The sequence below is a fragment of the Garra rufa genome, chromosome 2 (assembly GCF_049309525.1).
Source record: "Garra rufa chromosome 2, GarRuf1.0, whole genome shotgun sequence".
NCBI lineage: Eukaryota > Metazoa > Chordata > Actinopteri > Cypriniformes > Cyprinidae > Garra > Garra rufa.
Window position 1 is genome coordinate 5646828 of NC_133362.1, and position 18210 is coordinate 5665037.

Sequence of the window (18210 nt, forward strand, 5' to 3'; positions counted from 1 at the left end):
ATGCATGATATTATCTGCCGATAGTGGCTTTAAATGAAAATATCGGTATCAGTCCGACATGAAAAATTATGCCGATATGTCTTGCCGATAAGAGGAATAACTCAGGGTGTGTTAGTGATTAGATTAGAGCAGGGTGGCTCATTCTTGAAGCAAGGTTTTGCCTGAATGATGAATAAATTCACTGTTTTGGATCGTTGCAGTTCTAATTCCGTAGGGGGCGGCTATCGGCCAAAATGAGTTGAAAAATATCAGCAAATCGGATATCTGCAAAAATCTAAGATCGTGCATCACTAGTTTTTGGTTAAATTCTTGAAATAAGGTCTGTTGTAACACAATCTCAAGATGTTTTCATGTTATTTTTGTAAGCCAAAACCCAGAATTTTAGCACCTCTTGTTCCAGCGAGTCAAAGTCAATTGGTTTTTTGAATGGGTTTTTAGTTAAATGTCTGAAATAAGGTCAGTGGTGAACAAAAGCTCAAGATACTTTTACATTAGTTTTGTTGGCTATAAACCATAAAAAGTGTATTTTAGCACTCCTAGTAGTGTTGTTTTGAAGTCAATATTTTTTGGAACGGGTTTTTGTAAATATCAGCATTGGTCCGATATGAAAGATTATGCCGATATGTCTTGCCGATATGAGGAATAACTCACATGTGCTCAGGGTGTTTTAGCGATTAGATCACGTCAGCAGTGTGGCTCATTCTTGAAGCAAAGTTTTGCCTGAATGATGATTAAATTTGCTGTTTTGGATTGCTGCATTTAATCTGAGAATGCATTGGCTGTCAGCCAAAATTAGTTTAAAAATATCGGCATATCGAATATCGGCAAAAACACAGTATTGTGCATCCCTAGTTTTTGGTTACATTTCTGAAATAAGTAGGGCTGTCCCCGAATAGTCGAAGATTCGATGCATCGATATGCGGAGCCTGATTCGACCACCGATCTCACAGTCGAATCTTCGCGGGTGAAACGAGCATCATACCATTTTGGCAATATGGGGGTGCTCAATGTCTAATTGCACACAGAACTACTGGTTTTGTACGGTTATATTAAGTTATATACAGCCTTTGATTACGATAATGCAGTAAAAACAAAAGTGAAAAGAAAGAAGCGTTCAATAAATATTTTTAACGTGTTTGTGAATAAATCCAACCACCCCTGTGACAGATTTCATTTTCACTTTCCCTGATCCATGACGAGAGATGAGGACCATCTTGACGGCGTTTTCGCCGCCTGCTGCGCCTCGCGTTTTTGCAGGAGCGCTCTGAGCGGAAAAACGCCCAACGTCATTCTTTTCCATTGTCCAATCGAATGAATGGAGAGGCGGGCCTTCTGTTGTTGTGACGAAAGTTTACCGTTGCTTAAAAAGTCCGGAGACTGCAAGAAATGGAGGAGAAACCTTTGGTGTCTATCGTGGGTAACCCGGAGCTGTATTATTTAGGATTTCTGCTAATATGACAGTTTACTTAACAGCAAAAAACTAAGATTTTAGAGCGCTCGCGCTATAATCCTTTGATTTGACTGACAGGACAGCTGTTTTGGTCGTTGCTTAGCAGCATAAAAAACCGCAGCACACTGCTCTTTTATTAAAAGTCACCAAAAAAGGCAGTGCTGTGCGCCTCGCGTTTTTAGAAATAAAAGACGCGTTCTGTGTTTTTATTTAAACCTAAATAAGTTCGTTTGTCAGTTGGCAGGCAGTTTTGGTCGCTTTAGTAAAAGTTGTTGCTGTGTGCTGTGTGTAAAATAAAATAAAAATAGTTTTACCCTCCTGCTGACTATAGTGTCGTGCCCCTCCCAACCCATTCACACACACACACACATAGGCCAATGATTCGACTATCGGTCGACTATAGAAAGATTCGAAAATTCTGATTCGACTATGAAAATTCATAGTCGGGGACAGCCCTAGAAATAAGGTCTGTCATGAACACAATCTCAATATATTTTCATGTTGCTTTTGTAGGCCAAAACCCCAAAATTAGCATTTTAGCACTTCTGGTTCCATTGAGTCAGTCAATTGGATATTCGAAAGGGTTTTTGGTTAAATGTCTGAAATTAGGTCTGTGGTAAAGACAATCTCAACATATTTCCCAAACATATAAACCCAAAATGGGCATTTTATAGCACTTTCAGTGTCTTTGTACCAATGTCAGAGGGTTTTTTAATGGATTTTTGGGTCTGTTGTGAGAACAAGCTCATGAAAATGTCACATTTTTGTAGGCCAACCTACATTGAATGTGTTTTTGGCTAAATGTCTGAAATAAGGGCAGTGGTGAACACAAGCTCAGGATATCTTTATTCTGTGACATCAGTACTGCAAACTGCATCAGTAATAGCACATTGAGTTTTTTTTTTTAAAGCTTTTACGGGTGATGACAGATGGCTGAATGGCACTGCAGAGGTTGACGGGGACATTAAATGTCATCAAACGAACAGGAATACTTTAGTTTATAATCTTCCTAAAATTTTTAGTGAAAATGTTTTTAGATTAAGACTGAAAGAGTTATCAAAACTCAAAAGTGTTGATGTTGATGTCGTGCAACCATGGTGTAGTTTGTTTATGGCCTACATTCTAGCAATTTAGGCTTCAAAATGTGTCTGTTTACAAAGATTAGCATTAACAAAACATGTAGGAATCAAATTTTTGTCGACCACAGAGCTTTTTTTCTGCAGTAATCCAAAGCCAATGGAAAAATCCTGTTGGGCTTTAGCCAAGGAAACTGCAAACTTAACGGTTGGCCTACAAAAATACATTGTTGCTGCTGCGCTTCATTGCAGTTTGACGGACACATCAAATTTTAATATGCTGGAAATGTGTTTAAATCATTTCTGTCCATCCAAAAGTAATAAATACTGATTCTTTTAGAGATGTAACTCCATAAACAAGGCAGAACATGCAGCTCTGCTTATGGATATTTAGTTAACTACTAATTTCCTTTTAAAGATTTGATAAAATATTCTGGAAGTCTTTTTATCTCGCTTATATCAAACTGGTACTTTGTGAACTCAGCTTGGTTTCCAGCTTTGATGAATTGAGGAGGTGCTTTCTATGTTTGTGGTGTGTGGTCTGAGAACAGTTCAGCTTAACACAGCCTCTTATCATTGTTTTTTTGAGTGGGTGGTTTATAGAAAGAAGTCAGGTGTGCTTTTGATATTTGACACATTATAGACTTTTGGGCCTCTTTTCTGCGTCTGAGTGGATGATCAGAGACAAATGGAGTGTAAAAGTGCATTCACACAGTCAGCAGTAATTGCTGGTATGAGGAGGTGGATCAGCTTTAGCATTTCCATTTATCTTAATGGCAGTTCTTCAGTCACCTTGTTACACTGAAGTACACAATCTTCTTCATTTCAGTTCTTCAGTTCTGGGTGTATGTTTTTCCTTCCAGCTCTCGTTGAAAAGAAGTGATTATGGTTGCTTTGCCACTGCAAATCGCTGTCAGTATGAACAGCCCTTAAAACTAGGACATGTCATCATGACATACTTACATACATACTTTTTCTTCCCAGACTTGGATTTGACTGTGTGTTGTGTGGACGTTTCTGATCCTGAAGCACATTTCTGTGTTGCTGACAAAAATAGCAAAGCAGGACCTTTTGAAAACCTTGTTGCGGCTTTGATGTTTTATAGTAGTCATGTCTCTCTTGCAGCGTTTTGTTTATGCTGACTTTATATCTTGCAGTTGTGACTTGTGCAATGCAATATCTTACTTTTTATGCATTGCATGTCATCATTGCAAGAAAACAGGATGTTTTGTAAGTTTTAGAGTCTTATTGTTTGGTAAATGTTGACCAATCTGTATCTCTTAACAGGTATGACGAGTGGATCAAAGCCGACAAGATTGTCAGACCGGCCAATAAGAATGTCCCTAAAATAAAGCACCGCAAAAAAATAAAGGTACAGTCTAATTTGAAGAAGCTTTAATTTTTTCTTGTTTTTTCAGCATACTCAAACTCAAAGTTTGGGGTCTATTAGACTTTATAAATGTTTATTAAAAAGTCTCTTTTGATCACCAAGGCTGCATTTGTTTAATTAATAATGCTATAAAATTCTGAAACATTTTTACAATTTAAAATAACTGACTTATGTTGTAATACTTATTAAAATTAAATTTATTGCTGTAATTTTTCAGCCTCATTACTCCAGTCTTTAGTGTCACATGATCCTTCAGAAATCATTCTAATATGTGACCCTGGACCACAAAACCAGTCTTAAGTCGCTGGGGTATATTTGTAGCAATAGCCAAAAATACATTGTATGGGTCAAAATTATTGATTTTTCTTTTATCCAAATGTAATTTTTGATTAGTAATATGCATTGTTAAGAACTTAATTTGGACAACTTTAAAGATGTTTTTCTCAGTATTTTGATTTTTTGCACCCTTAGATTTCAGATTTTCAAATAGATGTATCTCGGCCAAATATTGTCCTATCCTAACAAACCATACATCAATAGAAAGCTTATTTACTGAGCTTTCATACAATGTATATATATAAGTTTTGTAAAATTTAACCTTATGACTGGTTTTGTGGTCCAGGGTCACATATGCTGATTTTGATATCAATGTTGAAAACAGTTGTGCTTTTACTTTAAATAGAATGTTTATATTTTGATAAATTTAATGCATCGTAAATAAAAGTATTAATTTCTTTCAATAATTTTTTTTTTTTAAATCTCATCCACTCCAAACTTTTACTACTATTGTATTCTTCATGCATATTCATATTTAGAATGTTGCTAGGGGTGGGCGGTACACCGGTGTGACATTGCGCCACGACATGGATTTTCTAATACTGTCAATACCGTAATAAATCAATTATGTGCCTCGAACGGCTGCATTTACATCAATAATTCTAAATAATAAGGCATTACATTTTCTTCAAACGTTCAGTTGTGGTCTGAATACCTGTCCTTATACTATATATCTTGTTGTAAATAAAGTAAAACATATTGATATCAGCTTTGCAGGTGGTAGGTAAAAGGGGAGTGGCCATTAAACGACTGGTGAAACACCGTGAAGAAAGGTCGGGTCTGTAGCCTATACCAGGGGCAGAGTGGCAATCGGGACGACCGGGACTTTTCCCGGCAGCCGGCCGAAGGATTAACACAGCGGATCACAAATTGAGCGGGCGCGAGGCGAACTAATATTGTATATAATTTTCGCACTTTCAATATGCAGGGTATAGAAATCGCTTTTAACTGAGTGCTCGCGCTGTTTACTTTTACTTTCGATTTTGCGATAACGCACACTCTCTGTAAAGGGAGCAGCACATCTTATAATAGATATTTGTCAGTGAGTACAAGATTGCAGCAAATCCTCCAGTCTATTTTTGTCATCTCTCTTTACTTTCGACCCGTGATCATTCAAATCTAAAGGTCATTGTACACTGAGTCTGATTTTCGTATGTTTTTTTTTTTTTTTTTTTTTTTTTTTTAGTTTTCTCATATTTGCCATCCTTATCAAAATGCTTATTATGGATGCAAAAATGCAGAAAATCAAACACGATCCGAATTTTTTTATGACGGACGAAAGTTTCAGAGGCAGTGTGTAAACTCGATTAACATAACCTGTATTTTTTATTTTTTTTTTACATGCAAAAATCTCGGACGAAACTTTCGTACTCATGTGTGCAATGACATTAACTCCAGCTGCTCGTGATGGATGCAGGGTTGCCAAGTCCGCGTTTTTCCCCACAGAATTGATCTACTATTAAACTGTTGCCATGGGTTGATTTCCCCCAGTTATTTAAAGGTTTTAAATATTGCAGAAATTAAATTTCAATAAAAAATAATTTTTGTTTTGTTGTACACTTTTAAGTAAGATCTTTAGGTTTTTTGCAAAATAAATATGTTGAGAATGCATACTCTCCCATGTCTCTTTTTGATAAGGATACCTACCATTTACTTATTATATAATAAAAATATTACCTTTATTCACATACTAAAGGGACAGGACAGGCTACTCCTCCCAAAATGTACCAAAAAAAAGTAATACCGTGATAATATACCGTCACCGTTCAAAAGATGAAAAATACCGTGATATAATTTTAGGTCATATCGCCCACCCCTACCTGTCGCATTGTTAATTTGCTGTTTTTGTTGAATCACAGAATAAAGCAGAGCGGGAAAGAGACCGAATAGAGAGACTGACAGACAGAGAGGATCTTCCTTCATCCAAAAATCGCATCAACCGATTGTCCAAATCAAACTCTGGCAGTGATGTTTTCTCCAAGATGGAGGAGTGTGGCGATAAAGGAAGCCAACAGATGCCCGGCAAGCCCATAGAGATCACATCCATCCTCAACGGCCTCCCAGGTACCTTTATATTTTTATCACACTGCTTAATACCAGGTCTTATAATGTGTCTTACTTAAGGCGAAGTGTGCAATTTTTCAATGCTTAAATACTTTGTGTTCAGAGTAACTATACATTAGTCATTGGTAGTTTGACTTCCTGAAGAGAGTCTGTTTTAGCAAATCCACTTCTGAATCAACCAATCACATGAGTCTGGGGGCAAATTTTGATTTAGTTTTAGACATATTTTAGTCATCTTTATTTTGGTTTTAGTCTAGTTTTAGTCGACTAAATATCATAAGATTTTAGTCGACTAAATCCACAGTCAATTTAGTTGGCTAAAATCTAATGGTTTTAGTCACAGTGTAATGCATTTATTAAGCACTTCTCTAAAATTTACATTCTCATTATATAGGTTTGACATGATAGACACCAGTTTAACTGTGGTGACGCACAACATGCTTTTATATTAAAAATAAATAATCACTTTTCATAAAGAATAAGAACATGGTCTTCTTTTCAATGAAATGCCAATGGTTGTATAAGCTTCTGTCTTTCTTTTGTTGCTTAAATAACATCAATGCCACAGACAATAGCAACTAAATTAGGCTGCTGTCCCTTTAAAACTGAACTTACGGATGCAATGCTTTTTACGCTCACTTAAGACGTATTCGACTATGTTTACTTGAATACTTATCAAAATGGACAATTCAACATAATTTTTTGACGCAAAAGAGGCTAACATTTTCTTCTCGTTTTTATTTGAGAAAAACTTTCATAGATTTTCATCATAGTTTTTGTCATTCAAATCTAATTTTAGTTTATCAACTCATTTTCGCCTGTGAAAAAAAAAAATCTTGACAAATTAATTGAAAAAGTAATTGTTCTTATCGTTGTCATTGTCTTTTTTCACATTTTGTTCTACTAGCGGCTGAGAAATGGCACACTTTATCTTTAAGCTTGCTTGTTTACAACAGGGTTCCTATAATCATGGTAATATTAGGTAATATTTAAACTGGCAAAAATCATTGAAAAGTAAATTTTTTTTGTCTAGGTATACTATAATTTTATTCTTTTTTATTAATACTTTAAATAAGCAAGGATGCTTTGAATTAATTAAGCCTGACATTAGTTAGATTTTTAGAAAATTATTACTTTTATTCTGCAAGTATGCATAATTGATCAAGTGAATCTAAAGACATTTATAATGCTGCCATTATTATGAAGCAGCACAACTCTTTTCAACATTGTATAATCAGAAATGTTTCTTGAGCAGAAAATCAGCATATTAGAATGATTTCTAAAGGATCATGTGACTGAATACTGGATGCTGAAAATTCAGCTTTGATCACAAAAATAAATTACAGTTTAACAAGTATTCAAATAGAAATCTGCTATTTTAAATAAAAATAATATTTAGCAATTTTACAGTATGTGTAATCAAATAAACGCAGAATTGGATGAGCATAAGAGATCTTACCGACTTCTGGACAGTAGTATATGCAGTTTCATCAACCTGAAAATGTTGTTGGTTGGATTCCTAAACTTGCAATAAAAGAAAAATTAACTGCAATAACATTTGGTTTAAGTAGAGGTAAATAAATAATTAATTAAAATGGATTCAAATTATAGATATTTAAAAAAAAAAACTAGTTCTGGGCAACGATTAATTGCGATTAATAACATCCAAAATAAAAGTATATATTATGTATATATAAATACACACACATGCATGTACAGATTTAAGAAAAATTTTATGTTTATATATTAAATATATTTATATATAATATAACATAAAATTACATGAATATAAATATATGCATGTAAATATTTTAAAAATATATACTGTATGTGTGTGTCTTTATATAAGCATAATAAATATACACAAGTATTTTATATAAACAAAAACCTTTGTTTTGGATGCAATTAATCGTGATTAATCATTGCCCAGCACTAAAGAAACGTATAAAAATGACAAACAAACAAAATGACTAAAATTAAAATTTGAAATACAATCTAATTTTAAATATTAAACTATAATCGTATATCATTGATGCTACAATAACATGAATGCATGAAAATGTATTGATCAAAAAGTGTGGAGAACCCTGTTACAATTTTCTAATTTAGCACTGCAACAGAGCTCATTTTTAGTATTAAACATGTCTTTATTGAGAAAATATAGAAGACAACAGAAAAAAACTTCAATGATGACAATTTTTAACTATCCCCCCGCCCTCCCACCCTCAGGATCCACATGTTCCATTACACAGGGCTAAATAAAATAAAAAGTAATAATAATAATAATAATAATAATAATAATAAATAAACAAAAGGGAAAGTAAATTTTGTTACACATGGGCTAAGACAGACAAATATTACCACATCAAATAAAGCACATCACATTTGCATTAATCACTGGATTGAGAGGAATCTAGCATTCCTTGTATTGCTATCTCGTTGTTTTCAAGGAATTGTATAAAAAGGTTCCATATTTTATAGTAATCTTTCAGTTTACCCTTAGTACTGTATGTCAGTTTTTCCAAAACAATACAGTGTGATAAATCTTTTAACCAATGATCAATTGATGGACCTTCTATTTTCTTCCAATAAAATGCAATTGACCGTCTTGCGAGAACTAAACAGATGTCTATCATTTTCATTTGATGTTTTGATACTGATATACCAACAGGAATTAGACCTAGCACACATATTTCAGGAGTCATTGGAACAAGTTTTAAAATTATTGAAGATATTAATATCATCACTTTTTGCCAGAATGTCCGAATAACATCACATTTCCAAACACAGTGAAAAAACGTTCTCTTATATTTTTGGCATTTAAAGCAAACATCTGGAATATTAGGGTTAAATTTGTTCAACTTTTCAGGTGTAATATAAGTGCGCATTATCCATTTGTACTGGAGCAGTTTAAGTCTTGTATTAATTGACACATTCTGGGCTCTGACACCTATTTCACTCCATTCTGAATCTGGAGCTCATTTTTAAATGTAATCCTTTTGTTTCCCACAGGCTCTGAAAGCTCCACAGACGACAGTGAGCGAGAAGAAGACGGTGATGCTGATCATGACGAAGATGATCATCCAGGAGGACGAGCGAGCCTTCGGAAAGCAGGTCTTCCAGAGCGCCCTCATACACCACAACACTGGGAGAGCGGAAGCCCATCTGAAGCCTTCAAAGCTCCCGCGATCGTGGACGAGGAGCCGAGCGTCCACGACGGCCCCGAAACGGCCAAGAGAAAGAGCCAATTTGAGGTTGAGGTCGAAGGTTCTGGCGGCAGAAGAAAAAAAGCAGAAAGTCAAGGCGAACGCGCTTTGAAAAGCCCAGCGAAAGGCAAAACTAGAAGCAGCCGAGGAGGCGATTGGCTGCCAAGTAGTTCGCCCAAGAAGTTGGAAGAACGAGGCCCGGTGGAGGACAGCAGCTCTGAAGACGAAGCAGATCCTCCAACAGAACCTCAAACCAAGGAAGAATCAAGAGGCAATACAAAAACCAAGAGCTCACCTTCGAAGAAGTACAACGGAGTGAAGGAAAAGAGCAAAAGCGGGCATTCGGGATTCTGGGAGATCCCGGAGAAAAGAGCCAAAATATCCACAGGGATCGAAGAAAGGTCGCCCGGATGTCGCACCAAAGGACAGAAGGACGTGTGGTCAAGTATCCAAGTTCAATGGCCCAAGAAGACTCTAAAGGAGCTGTTTTCAGACTCGGATACCGAGGCGGCCAACTCTCCTCCGCCCGCCGTAACTGCACCGGAAGAGCCTTGCGGCGAACCCACCCAGGATGAGGAAATGGCTGAGGACAAACTGCAGGAGCATCCCAGCAGCGGCACCAACTCGGTTCTCAACACGCCTCCGACTACGCCCGAGTCGCCCGCTGTGGGTGAAGGACCCGCCGAGGTTCTGGCTGAGATCAGAGCGCCTTCGCCGCCTGCCGTGCCACCCGCCAGTCCTCCGACCGTCTCTTTGCCCACAGGACCTCTGATGGAGGAGCAGGCGGGGGGCCGCAGCGAGTCGGACAGCAGCACGGTGGAGGTGGAGAGCTTGGGTGGAGAAATCCAGGAGATTCCTCAAGAAGAGGGGGCGGGTTCCCCTTCCAAGGCCTTCGATGGAAACCTGTCGTGCAACAGTAACAGCAACTGTAGCCTGACGCTGAGCAACAGCAGTCAGCAGGAGAGTGAGCAGAAAGCCAAAGGTACGTATAGTTGTCTGTTGTATTCACATTCTTGACATTTCAAAACCTTTAGAGATCGTGTTTTTTTTTTTTTTTTTTGTTGAATTCCGAATCAATGTTGCATGTTATAAAGTAATCGTTTTTTAATCAAAGATTTGATCAAATGTGACAGTAAAGACATTTATAATGTTGCGAAAGATTTCTGTTTTTCTGTTTTAACTTTCTGTTTATCAAAGAATCCTGAAAAATAAAATATCACAAAAATATTGGGTAGCGCAACTGTTTTAACATTGATAATAATCAGAAATGTTTCTTGAGGAGCAAATCAGCATATTAGAATGATTTCTGAAGGATCATGTGACACTGAAGACTGGAGTAACGATGCTGAAAATTCAGCTTTGATCACAGGAATAAATTACATTTTAACATAGATTCACATAGAAAGCAGTTGTTTTAAATTGTAATAATATTTCACAATATTACTGTTTTACTGCATTTTTGATCTAATAAATGCAGCTTTGGTGAGCAGAAGACACTTTCAAAAAAATAAATTAATAAAAATCTTACAGACCTAGATTTTTTAAAGGTAGTGTATATAGTCAAGTTGAAAGTTGGTGTGCCTCTTCTTTATTGGACATCCTAACTTATCTTCTATTATGACAAGTCTACATAAAAAAACAAGACTGCCAGCAGCCAATAAAATTTCAGTGGTTAATAACATTAAATCTAAATGTCCAGCCAATTGAAAACTGGATATACACTACCAGTCAAAAGTGTTTGAACAGTAAGATTTTTAATGTTTTTTAAAGAAGTCTCTTTTGCTCACCAAAAGTACAGCAAAAACAGTAAAATTTTGAAATAGTTTTAATATTTAAAATGACTGCTTACTATTTGAATATATTGTACAATATAATTTATTCCTGTGATTAAAGCTGAATTTTCAGCATTATTAGTCCAGTCACATGATCCTTCAGAAATCATTCTAATATTTTGATTTGCTGCTCAAAAAACATTTATCATTATTATTATTATGTTAAAAACAGCTAAGTGGATTTTTTCAGGTTTCTTTCGATAAATAAATAAAGTTCAGAAGGACAGCATTTATCTGAAATAAGAATCCTTTGTAACATTATACGTCTTTATCATCACTTTTGATCAATTTAAAGCATCCTTGCTAAATGAAAGTATTAAATTCTACTATTTCTTTCTCTCTTTTATACTGAAGCTTTTGAATGGTATAGTGTATAATGTTACAAAAGCTTTTTATTTCAGACAAATGCTGATCTTTAGATCTATTCATCAAAGAATCCTGAAAAATGTACTCAACAGTTTTAAATATTGATAATAATAAAAATGTTTCTTGAGCAGAAAATCAGAATATTAGAATGATTTCTGAAGGATCATGTGACACTAAAGACTGGAGTAATGATGCTGAAAATTCAGTTTTGATCACAGGAATAAATTACATTTTAAAATATATTCAAATAAAAAGCAGTTATTTTAAATGGTAAAAATATTTCATAATTTTACTGCTTTTGCAGTATTTTGAATCAAATAAAAGCAGGCTTGGTGAGCAGAGGAGACTTCTTTACAAAACATTAAAAATCTTACTGTTCAAAAACTTTTCACTGATTATGTCATGTACTTTCTTTAAACCTTGACTAGTTAGTGCAAATTCTAAAAAAAAAAATAAAAAAAAATAAGACGTGCATCATGCATTTTCTCACTGAGTTCTCATCCGTCTCTCAGCCTCATCCAGCCAGAAGCGGCACAAAGAGTCTCAAGGCGGCGGAGCATCAAAGAAACACAAGCGCAGTCATAAAAACCTGAGCTTACATCCCAAGAAGAACCGCAAACCAGGTAACACAAATCCACATCTGTTAAAGAGCTTGTGTAGGGCTTCTTATGTTTTCAGGGAAGTCAACAGAGCGTTGATAAGCTTTCAGCACAATTACTCAAGAGCGTTATTTCTACAAAAAGCAGTTCCTGTGTAATTCAGTCTTTCCTTCCAGGTTGCCGTTCTTTTATTTCTGCAGTGATGTGAGCGTGTTCAAGTGTCTCTGCACGTCTATTTCTTTTGTGTTTGGAGTGTGTGTTGCAGGAGTGTAGCATCATCTGGTAAATCACCTGTGATGAAAAGCTGTAGGAGTTCAGTGACTTCAGTAACTCACTTTATGTGATGGCTTTTGTCTTGGAATTAAGTTATGGTTTGCTCACACTCTTCTGCCAGTAAAACAGATTTTTTTCCCTCTCAAACTACCTTCAGTTGACCCAAATATAAACTTTGTAGAGAAAGAGATCTCTTTGCATTCACATTGTGTCTGAACATGAATGTGAACTCTCAGCAGTTTCTCTCACACTGTTTTATGGTTAGATTATTGTAATGTAATATTGATATTAAAGATGCATGATTATTTAGGAAAGCAGTGAAGTGCTAGTACTATTTCCAATTTTTGTTTTGTCATTTTATACATTTATTTATATATTTTATTATTATTATTATTATTATTATTATTATTATTATTATTATTATATAGCCTACAAGCAGGCATAGCAAAACTTGATTTTATTTTTACTTTTTAAAAATGTTTTAATTTTTTTGTTGTTTTATTATTTTTTAAATCTTATTATTATTATTATTATTATTATTATATAGCCTACAAACATATAGCAAACCTGGATTTTTTTTTTTTTACTTTTTAAAAACGTTTTTATTAATTTTTGTTGTTTTATTATTTTTTTAATGTTGTTATTGTTATTATTATTATTATTATTATTATTATTATATAGCCTACAAGCAAGCATAGCAAACCTGGATTTTTTTTTTTTTTTTTTACTTTTTAAAAATGTTTTTTTTTATGTTATTGTTGTTATTATTATTATTATTATTATTATTATATAGCCTACAAACAAGCATAGCAAACCTGGACTTTTCTTTTACTTTTTAAAAATGTTTTTATTATTTTTTGTTATTTTATTATTCTTTAATGTTGTTATTATTATTATTATTATTAATATTATTAGTAGTATATAGCCTACAAACATGCATAGCAAACCTGGATTTTTTTTTACTTTTTAAAAATATTTTTATTATTTTTTGTTGTTTTATTGTTTATGTTATTATTATTATTATTATTATTATTATTATTATTATTATATAGCCTACAAACAAGCATAGCAAACCTGGATTTTTTTTATGTTTTTTTGTGTTACTTTGATTTTTTATTTTAAAATGTTATTAATTTTTTTTGTCAGAATACAAAAGTACTACGGAAGAACTACTACTATTTTCTATTTTATTTGATCATTTTTATTTATTTATTATTGTTATTATTATTATTGTCATTATTATTATATAGCCTAACAAAAAGCATATTTAAAGCTAATTTAAAAAAAACAATACAATTTAATATGCTCCCTTATTCATTTATATATTTTAATATGCACAAGTCAGAATAAGCATGTTGTTTAAATTTTTTAAATAAATATTGTGTTACACTTAATGGCAATGTAACAACCAAATTTTGACATTTTATTCTTCAAAAACTTATTTGAAACCTTAAAAGTAGACACTTTACTTACATGTGCTTTCTATGGACATAAAATCACTTTTGTAAATTTCTTTTGATGTGGCCATCTTAACGTCTTTGACCCAAATGTAAGAATGATTTCTGTAGTAATGATACTAAAAATTCAGCATTGAAATCACAGGAATAAATTCTATTTTAAAATATATTCAAATAGCAAGCAGTAATTTTAAATAGTAAAAGTATTTCACAATATTACTGCTCTTGCTGTATTTTGGATCAAATAAAAGCAGGGCTTGTTGAGCATGAAACATTAAATATTTGACTGCTAGTGTAAGTTTCCTCTCATGAAGAGGTTCTGTGTTGCTGATGGTGTATGTTTGTCTCTCCTCTCCTCCGGGTGGCGCTGCAGCCCACAGCAGTGACAGTGAGGACCAGTGTATGAGCGAGAGCACTGCCAAATCCCCCACATCCAAGAGCAGCAGTGATATGAAGACGGCCATCCCACCCAAGTGCTCCGGCCGGACGCCCCCCTCAGGCCACAAGTACCACAAACACGCCGATCCGGATCATTCCCACGGCCGCACCAAGTGGAGCTTCCAGATGTGTAAGTGACACAGAGTGCTACAGATTCTCAGCAGTTAATCTTTTTAATAAGATATGATGGTTTGACATTAACTGCCTTTTGCTCTTGTCCATCCAGCGGACCTGGAAAAGATGAGCAGTCTCGAGCGGATAGCCTTCCTTCAGGAAAAACTGCAGGACATCAGGAATCACTACCTCCTGCTCAAATCTGAGGTGGCCTCCATCGACAGGAGACGCAAGCGCATGAAGAAGAAAGAGAGAGAGAGTGAGTGCTCACAGCTTATTTAATCGCCTTTCAATTAGTGCCAACAAGTGTTAGTATTACTTACAGTTGTGGTTAATTTATATACATTTAGCAAATTTCCTACCATAAATATATCAAAACTTATTTTTTGATTAGTAATATGTAGGAGTGCATTTTATATTTTTAAAAGACCTATATTTTTTAAATTTAGTTTTTCTGTTAAATAAAATACTGTTTTCCCTATATATTTCATCATTGAGGAGTTAAAAAAAAAAGTTAAAAAAAATTCTCATTCTCCCAGGTAATATGCATTGCTAAGAATGTCATTTGGACAACTTTAAGGGTGATTTTCGCAATATTTCGATTTTTTTGCACCTTCAGATTCCAGATTTTTAAATAGTTGTATCTCAGACAAATATTGTCCTATCCTAACAAACAACATCAATGGAAAGCTTATTTATTACTTTTATGTGACGTATAAATTTCAATTAAAAGTCCTTTATGACTGGTTTTGTGGTCCAGGGTCACAGTTATATATTATATATTTTATTTCAGACCAGAAAAAGTAGTTTTTAGCAGTTTTAGTTAACTATAACAACACTAAGATATGAAAAGTAATGCATTCCATTTTTAATCAGTTGTAAATTAAATTATAAAAGACAATGGGGAAAAAATACTACATACCTAAACACTATCTGCCTTCTACTGGTTATATTGATGGATTTAATATGAACATTAAATGAATATAAATGTTTTTGTTCAGTCTAAATTTAAGTAACATACATTTTGCTGATTTTTTTATTTTTTTAATATCAAAACTTGTAGTAGTTAAATTCTTGGCCAAAGTCAAACTAAATTAAACACTGGGCTGCATTTTTTTTCCCTTTGTATTTTGTCAGTTTTTTCCCCATTGCACAAATGAAATAGCCAAAATGTGCTTTTTACAGTTTTGTCTTGCTTTTCAAAAAATAAAATCAATTACAAAACAACAAATTTAAAAATATTTACTTAACACCAGAGGTGGGTAGAGTACCCAAAATCTGTACTCAAGTAAAAGTACAAGTACTTATGGAAATATTTACTCAAGTAAGAGTAAAAGTAACAATCTTAATAGTTACTTGAGTAAGAGTAAAAAAGTATCCGATGGAAAAAGTACCCTGAATTTTCAGTTTGTAAAGCTTCCACACACCTCTCCTTGAAAACATAGGCTGAAGTAAGGGGTTTCTATATATCGCAAAATTTCTGGTAGCCCTTCGGGCAGGTGCTCTTCAGATTTTGGTAGCCCGAAAATTAATTTAACTAGCCCAAATGAAAAAAAGACCTTTTTTTAAATATAGAAAATCAGATAGGAGTCTAATCAAAAATGTTCAATTTTAATACAAAATATAAACAAATATCAAGGAAGTTATTTTTTATATTTATAATTTTATATTTATTTCATTTAGTGTATCTGCAGAATTTTAAAATATTAATTTAAAGCAATTCATATCCCTTTTTAAGATCTGCAAAAGTAAAACAGTAATGGGATTGGACAATGTAAAGTAGAATATTAAGCCATAAAATGGCATGATTTAAAATTCAGATACAGTTTCACACAAAAACAAAATATGTTACACTGTGGCATTTCATCCTTTATAACATTAAAAGGGATGAATTGAGTATATGATTTATTATATTTATTTAAAACATAAATATCACTGTACTTGTTTAGATTTTTAGAAGGCACCTTAACTTTTTACATTTACAACTCTGTGTTTGCTGCATAAGAACATGGGTGGATAATTGCAATCATTTGACCATAAACAGCTGAAAAAAATGTATTGGAAATGGAAAATTCATTCTCTGTCAGGAGGGGGCGCTTTAGGAGCGCTGAAATACTACGGTTTCCATAGTAACAGCTGAACACAAAGCAGCATTAACACAGTTTTATCAGACATGAAATGAAAATTCCAACGACACGTTTCTGAGGACAGCAACGGAGGAACGCCATCAAATGTAGCGAAGTAAAAGTACTTTTTTTTTCACTATAAATGTACTTGAGTAAGAGTAAAAGTACCTATCTTTAAATATACTCTATAAGTACTAGTTACCCCAAAGTAAATGTAACGAAGTAAATGTAATTCGTTACTACCCACCTCTGCTTAACACTGAACATTTGTTAACATTCTAGTAGAAACTGTAGCCTACCAACAAAGCACAATGTAACTTAAAATGTAGTAGTTAAATTTAAAGTTAGTAAAATAATATTCTTTGGCCATTTTTAAGACCGTCTTCTTAAAGGGATGTGTTCGTTAGTAGAATTGACTTTTATTGCTATGCACTCCGAAGCCCATAATGCAAATAAAGAATATCTGAATTAAAGAATTCAGGAGCTTTAAATCTATTAAAGTATAAGTATAGCTTTAATTTAAAGTTTGTTTGAATTTTGAGCATGCAGTAGAAGAATAAGAAGGCAAAACAAATGTTTAGGTTAATAAAAAGGTCAAAAGTAAACTCTTTTAGAGGAAATGTCCTTGCAAAATCGACCGGAGAAGGAGAGGGTTGAGAAAACAGGTTGAGAAACCCCTGATCTAACACATAACCCTCTTGTGTGTCCCAGCAGGTGCAGCGGCGGCCTCGTCCTCGTCCTCATCCTCGCCATCCTCCAGCTCTCTGACGGCGGCCGTCATGCTGACGCTGGCGGAGCCCACGGTTTCGGGCGCGTCGCAGACCTCGGGCGTGTCCGTGGAGTGCAGGTGACAGGAGCGGGACGCCGGCGAGCAGCACAGAGCACTTAACCAGCACCCGGCCCGCCCCAAAGACACTGACGGACACAACGACGGGGCGCAAACGTGACGAAACCATAGCCACCAGACAGCAACAAGCACTATTTTATATCGACAACTGTTTCCTTGGCAAGCTAATTGCACTCAAGTGCACTTTTTCTCGTGGTCGAGAGTCGTGGGTGGGTCAGGTTTGACAACGGGACAAAGACTATTTCTGTTTGTTCGTTCGTTCGACAAACCAACCCCTTCGTTTTTTTTTTTTGACCATTCTGAATATTTGATCTTGTGTTTGAATATGAATTCGTCTGCAGTGATCCAACACTGTAATTCACCCTCAGATCCACCGCTGTGAAGTCAGTCCCGGAGTTTAGAAACGTGGGAATTTGCCGAGGGTCAGTTGACGCTGCAGTGCCTTACGCTTCAGGGCACTCGTGAGGAATGCTGGGTAACCTGTAATCGAGGGGTAGGTGTGTTTCGTAACATGCAGCTAAAACTGACATGAACGAGAATGTTTGGTTTATTTAATCACAACAGCAAGAGCATCACGAGTCTGTCCAGGTCATATTTCACCCTAAAATTAAAAGGGGAGAAAAAAAAAAAAAAAAT

The 18210-nt window shown here is 34.7% G+C and overlaps 1 protein-coding gene across 1 annotated transcript in view; it reads left to right on the plus strand.

Moving 5' to 3' along the window:
- arid4b (AT-rich interaction domain 4B) overlaps positions 1-18178 on the plus strand; it is a 90361-nt gene extending 72183 nt beyond the window's left edge. The window contains exons 18-24 of the mRNA XM_073834554.1: positions 3814-3898; positions 6112-6316; positions 9329-10504; positions 12233-12343; positions 14423-14617; positions 14714-14860; positions 17439-18178. Coding sequence (XP_073690655.1) covers positions 3814-3898; positions 6112-6316; positions 9329-10504; positions 12233-12343; positions 14423-14617; positions 14714-14860; positions 17439-17578 — 2059 coding nt within the window. The 3' untranslated portion in view covers positions 17579-18178. The remainder of the gene's footprint in view (positions 1-3813; positions 3899-6111; positions 6317-9328; positions 10505-12232; positions 12344-14422; positions 14618-14713; positions 14861-17438) is intronic.
- Positions 18179-18210: the final 32 nt, after the last annotated feature.